The sequence below is a fragment of the Ranitomeya variabilis genome, chromosome 3 (genome assembly GCF_051348905.1).
Source record: "Ranitomeya variabilis isolate aRanVar5 chromosome 3, aRanVar5.hap1, whole genome shotgun sequence".
Lineage (NCBI taxonomy): Eukaryota > Metazoa > Chordata > Amphibia > Anura > Dendrobatidae > Ranitomeya > Ranitomeya variabilis.
In genome coordinates, this window is record NC_135234.1 from 351462473 (window position 1) to 351469604 (window position 7132).

At 46.0% G+C, this 7132-nt stretch overlaps 1 protein-coding gene and 1 long non-coding RNA gene across 2 annotated transcripts; both read right to left on the reverse strand.

Moving 5' to 3' along the window:
• Positions 1 to 206: 206 nt before the first annotated feature.
• On the reverse strand, positions 207 to 1164 carry LOC143818225 (uncharacterized). Its single transcript, XR_013224397.1, has 4 exons — positions 1078 to 1164; positions 848 to 994; positions 691 to 771; positions 207 to 492 (listed from the first exon to the last, which is right to left on the reverse strand). It is a non-coding gene; the product is annotated as an uncharacterized LOC143818225 (long non-coding RNA).
• Positions 1165 to 4435: 3271 nt separating this feature from the next.
• LOC143818226 (uncharacterized) lies at positions 4436 to 6493 on the reverse strand. Its single transcript, XM_077299599.1, has 3 exons — positions 6378 to 6493; positions 5494 to 5913; positions 4436 to 5409 (listed from the first exon to the last, which is right to left on the reverse strand). Exons 2-3 carry the CDS (start codon positions 5911 to 5913, stop codon positions 5392 to 5394), a joined length of 438 nt encoding a protein of 145 aa, XP_077155714.1. The 5' UTR covers positions 6378 to 6493; the 3' UTR covers positions 4436 to 5391.
• Between the last annotated feature and the right edge of the window lie 639 nt (positions 6494 to 7132).

The window sequence follows — 7132 nt, forward strand, 5'->3', positions numbered from 1 at the left end:
ATGCCGTCAAGGTGTCCTGTGACTCTATAATCCCCATTGACGGGATACTACGTTATAGCGATCGGTCTAGATTGCATTCCAAAGTCAAATGGCGACTTCCTTCCATTTCAAGCTCTGCCATGCATGCACCCAAACAATGGTTTACCCACACACAATCGTATTTTAAATCATATAAACCTCTCTAAATTACTTTAAATGAGATGAGATGCCTATAAAATGGTGCTGTTAACCCTTATATCTTGGTAAACATTAAAGAAAGAATGCGAAGATTTTTTGTTTTTTTGTAACAATTTCTTGGTATTTAACAACAAAATATTACATAACCAAAAAAAACAAAAAAAAAAAATCTCCTTCCACGGCCCAACAGGTGTCGCAGCGTCACGCCCTGCTGCTCTACTTGAGCCTGGAGGATCACTGCTGTCTGCTGCAGGAGCGCTGCTGTCCGCTCCAGGCGCAATTGTCTCGCCATGAGCTCTCTCACGGTGGGCGGTTCTGTGGATAGAAGAGGTTGGAGAACTGACGGTGATTCCGCTGAAAATACATCTCGACCTCTGGGGCACGACCATAGTGTGTTGTAAATTTAAATTTGGTCTGGCCCCACAGGGCGATGTTTATTTTATTAAATTTTACATTTTTAGTTGTCTATTGTGACATCTCGCAGATAACCACTCGTATTATCTTGATACTTACGGAGAAGGGACGCCGGTTCTTCATTGCCAGAACCAGAGCTGCTTACTTCCCATCCCAGCGATCTGGCCACTGCTGCAGCACCTAAAAGGAAATAATAAGAGATCTGGTTAACTATGGAACACGCCGTTGGGAAGCGCTCGCTGTTTTGGTCACTTACGTATGGTAGCTTCTGGGGAGAATGCCGCCGACCCGGGGGAGGAAGAGGAGTGGCGGAAGTGAGGTGTTGAGGGTGGTGTAGGGGTGCGAGGCCGTCTGCTCTCTAAAGATGGTGGAGGCGTGGTAGGCCGCTGGGTCATTACTGCGTCTGTAATGTATTCAAATATTTCCGCTACCCTCTTATGTCACGTATGCAGGTAAAAAAATAGCAATCAATTATTGTTAACTTACGTGACGTCCCGGGCTGTGGGCTCCCACTGCTGGCGGAAGGTGTTGTACTGCTGGCTATGGCTGGTATACGTTGCCGCCGCTGTCTCTCTACACATAAAGTAAACATACGCAACCTTTAAAAACACATGTAGAGTGCTGCAGATCAAAGGTAACAATATACTGAAACTGATAATTAATATCACACTTCACAGGGGTGCGAGGGTGCATGGTTGCAACAGATGGTGGAGGTGTGGTAGGCCGCCTGGTCATTACTGCGCCGGTAATGTCTTCAAATCTTTCAGCTACCCTGTTATGTCCCGTATGATGTTAAAAAAAAATGCAATCAATGATTGTTAAACTAACGTGATGTCACGGACTGTGGGCTCCCACTGGTGTCAGAAGATGGGTTACTGGTGGCAATGGCTTGTATCACTTGCCGCCGCTGTCTCTCTACACCTAAAGTAAAGAATCGCAATGTTTACACACAAAAGTTGAGTGCTGCAGATCAAAGCTAACAATATACTGAAACATAAAATAGAGATCACACTTTACAGGGGTGCGATACTCTGACATGTCTATAGCGTCTCCGTTTCAGCACTGCGTCGCGATTGTGCAGAGGACACCACACGACGCTGTTTTTTGGTGCCCCTAAAAACATTTAAAAAGTTAATGCATGTGTCACAAAACGCTGCAGAGGTAATGCGTTTACATTTGCATTCTGCGTTGCGTGTCCAAAGCTGCATCGCTCACCAAAAAAGTAAACATTATAATTTAAGGTTCTATACATGTACATGTCAAATAAACAGTGTTGACACAACAGCCGTACCCCATGGATGCCCAAGCCACATAAACACTGAAACAAAGACGATGAGCGCTGCGGATTGATAACGAGAACGCCAAAAAGGTATTTCTGGAGTCGGCGTCACAATCGCGACGCAGTGCTGAAACGGAGACGCTATAGCGATGTTGATCGCGCGGCAGGCGTCAAGGACCTCCTCTGGGCGTGGTTAGGTGGTTGAGCGTTTTTGAGGGCAAAATGGCGGCGCGTCAGCGTTCAGCTCCTCTGGGGCGGCCAGAGATGGCATTTTTTGTGCACCAAATGTATGCCCTTGACTATGAGGGCTGGGATAGTCGTCCTGCGCACCCGAACATGCACAAGCAGGAGGTGCTGCGCCGCATTGGGCGCATGATGGAGAGGAGGTTTGGCGTCCGACGCAGTGCGCAGCAGCTGCGTAAAAAGTGGGCAGACCTCCGCTATAAGACCCCGCAGCTTCTGGCAGAGTTGCGTGCGGAGCCACAGCGTGGTAAGTACCAGTATGGGGGAATCGGGAGACGCACGCTGCCGGGAGGTTAAGAATGTGAAACATGCTCAGGTCAGGGGTTCCAGAATCTCCACCGAGACATACAATTTAGTGATTGCCGGGAGGGGGAGAATCAGGAGACGCGCGTTGCCGTGAGGCGCTTCCTTGTTATGCAAAAATACGTGTCTCAGGCCAGGTTGACCATTAAACACCAGAGCCCCCACCCAATGCATAGTCTAGCATCACAGGGAAGAGTGATCTCTATTTTCTATATATGTACGTAGATTTGGCGACTAAAAATTTCATTTGGCTCCTAACTTTTCCCGCCAATGATGCCTAGGTATTTGTTGGTAATTCTGGAGCCCTGTACTTTTGTTTTCAAAATATTAAGGTTCTTTAATGTTTGTGTAGGGAGACGGCGCCGGCAACAGCCACCAGCACCAGCATCCTCCACCAGCGGCAGCCCACAGCCCGGGACATCACGTATGTTAACCATCATTGATTGCAATTTGCAATTTTATTACTGCATACGGGACATTAGAGGGAAACATGTAGCGCCCCCACTGCCGCAGGGCCGAGGGGTACCCGGTACCGGACCTGCGAGTCTCTGCTCTGGGGTTGTCACGGCGGCTAGGCCCGAAAAAAAAAAGGGCTCGACCTCTGGGACAGGACCAAATTGAGTGTATAGTAAATCTCAGGGTATGTTCACACATGCCGTACTTGCAGAGTAATCACCGTCCGTTCTCCGACCTCTTCTATCCACAGAAGCGACCACCGTGAGAGACCTGCTGGCCAAGCAGAGGCGGCTGGAGGGGACAGCAGCGCGCCTTCAGGGGACAGCAGCGCGCCTGCAGGAGACAGCAGCACGCCTGCAGGAGCAGGTTAAAGATCATGGACGCATGCTGCGCCAACTGCTAGCCCACCGCCGTGGGACTATGTAATTTATTTTTTGTTTAAAAAAAAAAAAAAGTAAATAAAACGTTTGAAGTTTAAAACACAGTTATTTTTACCTTTATTTTGTCTTATGTTTTAATGTACTAGGGGAGCAGGCCTGGGCCAGCCGAGCCAAGGCACAGACAAAAGGGAAAAAAAATGTAGACAGCGCTAAAGAGTTTGCAAAACGCATCCTAAAGTGCCTCCATGTTGTACGTCCGCTTGCCAGATGCACAAGATGGCTGCCAGAGATGTTTTATATACGGGGGGGGGGGGGGGTTGGGGCATACCTGCAACCAAATCCCAATCACAACATGGTTAATGCACGTATCATAGAAATCAGTGAGATATATTGGCGGTCAGGCCTGTGTTCTTTTGTGTGATGTCCTTTGTTTCAGTGATAAGGCAGAGGTGCATCTACATACTAAATGAATATTGGCCATAGAGATAATGGAGGATATAGGTGTACACTGTCAAAATCTTGAATGAATAGCCTCTGTCCTGTTTGTAACCCATCATTATCTACATATGTACACAACTCCTGTGGGTTTCCATTGTAAAGCCAGTGGTCCAGAGATAGACATCATGTCTCAGACCTATGCATATGTATATTGATAAACAATGCCTTGTGTAGGACTTTAGGGCTGGCTCCAACATGTTCATTGAAAAAACAATGGTTTATTACCCAAACACCACAGGCCACCACCACCATTAGTCATTAGACTTTTAAATGCAAAATTGATCGTATGTATAAAATTGATCATGTTATAGCTGCACACTGTCTCGGACGCAGGCATGATGGGAGTCCCTGTGGAACCACCCCTGAGTCCGCGCAGTACTGGCCCATTAGACTTTTAAATGCAAAATTGATCGTTTGCCATGACGTACTATCCCGTTAGAGGATATTAGTCACAGGTCACTTTGACGTTATAGTACGTCATATGGGATTAAGGAGTTAACCACTTTATATAAAGTCACAGGTCACTTTGACGTGATACTACGTCATATGGGATTAAAGAGTTAACCACTTTATATAAATAAAAGAGCCGTGAATAACGGGAGTAATGCAAAAAAATTTTATCAAACAAAAGAGAGTTGCCTATTAAAACAATGTCATTGTTGAAACCAAAAGCATAAAATATCGATTGTTCAAGAAAAAGGTTTTATTAAACAAACTATATTAAAAAGTAACAAAAAATACATAACATTATAAAAGCAAACTATCACAATTCGTGATACGCCGAATCTTCAATCCTAAAATTTTGATGCCTCATGGGCGAAGCAATGTGTGAAGGAATTGGCGTGTAGGAGTTGGGGGGTGGCGGGCCAAAGTGGGAAACGGGTACATTGTTTCGTATAGGTGTCTGTGCCCAACTATTAAAATTTGAACACTCTGGCCGCTCCATTGGCGGGGAACAAACAACACGTGCGTGCTCAGATAAACTGCCATCAGAACCCTTGCTGACAGCATCAAAAATTACACGCTCCGCTAGAGTTCTTTGTCTCTCAGTCATTTTGGCCAGTTTGTCCACAACGTAATGTCCAAAGCCCTGCAACGCAGGGCTCCTATTGTTCGTTAATGCCTGTTTGGCAAGGGTTACAAGTTCATGTGAGACATCCGAGGTGGCTTTACGCTTCCTTGATCTTTGCCTCAGTTCAGTCTGCGCAGGTGCAGCCTCCACAATTGTACTCGTAGAGCTGTCCAATGCACTGTCCTGTGCTCTGTCCTCCTGGGGAGAATAAAAAACGAAGTTATTAACCAGAAAAGAAAAAGGTAAACCACCCTAACCGCATTCCAACTATATATTCGTATACATGTGAAAATGTTGTAATATATTATTATATTAGTAATATCATTCTTAACATTCCCATTTATGTATTATTTTGCACTCCACTGTTCTGACTACTAGGGGAACCTGATTCACATTTTAGGGTCAAAATAGTGTCACCAAGAATACTTATCTGCAGCTGGAAGCAAAACTATTTTCAATTTGTTTTGATGTAATGGGTTATGAAGGTCGCCATTTAATACTTATTACGTTCGCCATATTAAACTTGACTGTGACAGGGTTACTTATTTGTACAGGAAAATGTTATAACTTCAAATTGATGGTATAATCTGAAGGATAAAAGAGAAAATGCTGATAAATTATATCTAATTATAGGACACATTGGTGAAGCTATGGTGCAAAGAGGTACTTACTTGTTGCCCTGGAGAGTCCTGGCAGACGAGGTTCTCAGATGTATTCTGTTCCACCGGTGCCAAGGAGCTAAAACACATCGAGTTCCGTGGCTCCTCTTGGTCCCTCAGAAAATGAAGATGCTCATAGTACCATAGTTTTGGTACGTACACATCTTCGGTTGAGGCACCGGACTTGGAACTGTGCAGGACCTTGTTTAACTCCTTCCTCCACACAGTGCGCAGCGCCTGAATTTTCTTTTTGATGACTGCTTCATTGGCTTGCTCCTCTGGTGCATGGAGGTTATAAAATTCGATGAGCTTTGAATAGCCCTGCTTCCTCTTTTCCCTGTTGCAATACTCTGGAGATTTAATCTTCCAGAGGCAGGGAAAAGACTGGTACAGCTCAATGAAATTCCTGATGAACTCCACGTGATTAGACATCTGAAAAATAACAATAAAATAAAAAGTTAAGCATTTCACAAAGCGTACTGTAAAACAGCAATAGCGATAGGGGGACAAAAACTAAAAAATATAAAAAATAAAATATAAAACAAAAATGTTCGCAGACATACAAACGCTATTCCAAAAACAGCATGCACTGTCCACCCGCCATGCCCCATACATCGTTCCATCTGCCACGCAGTAGCCCACCATAACTGCTCATGCTGACCATACATTGTTCCATCCGCCACGCTCTAGCCCACCCCCCACAACAGCGTACCATCCGCATCGCTTCAGCGTCGAGCACGAGGCGCTCATGCCGAACATACATTGTTCCATCCGCCACGCTCTAGCCCACCCCCCCCACAACAGCGTACCATCCGCATCGCTTCAGCGTCGAGCACGAGGCGCTCATGCCGACCTTACATCGCTCCATCCACTACGCCCAAGCGGTCTTTTCATACCTCGAAGCTGTGGTACCAAGTGTGGAATGCTCTGGTAACTGCGGTGCCAAGCGAGGAACGCTCTGGAAAACTGCGGTGCCAAGTGTGGAATGGCCTGGGAAACACAAAATGCGACGTCCAGGTCCACCAACTGTGCAAGTACAAACTGAAGAATAAATTTTTAAAACTGTGAGGAGGTGTCGGGAACAATAGTGCTCAGGTGACAAATTTTCCAACCAATTGTGTGCACATAACCTATGGCCTATCAGCACACACTCTGTAGCAGCACAACACGCCCCTAGTGAACGTCACGCACAGATAATTCAATTAAGTGCTCTGAATCGTCTCTGAATTGTCTTGTGTGACATGACCAGTACGACTGTCCCATACGACTTCTACATCGCAAATACGTCACGAAATTATCGCTCCAGCGCCGTGCATTGCAAAGTGTGACCGCAGTATACGATGCTGGAGCGATTCTCATGCGACGCTGCAACGTCACAGATCGTGCCGTCGTAGCGATGAAAATTTCACTGTGTGACGGCACCCTTAGTTAAATTGTGCATTCCCACAGGCTGCTGGCAATGGAAACCTTGCCTCTGCATTATGGGAGAAGCTCAGGGACACTGACACCAGTTGGATTCATTGATCCGGCCAGCTTCAGAATGGCAAGTGCAGGCTGTAAAATATTGGCCCCGATTCATCAAGATTGGGTGGAGTGCGAGGCTCCTGCTTCATAAGTCAGGAGCATCTGAAAAGTGGCGGGCAGCTGTGCG

What these genes read in the sequence shown, in the direction of transcription:
- LOC143818226 (XM_077299599.1), bottom strand. Translation starts at nt 5,913, where the DNA reads ATGTCTAATCACGTGGAGTTCATCAGGAATTTCATTGAGCTGTACCAG.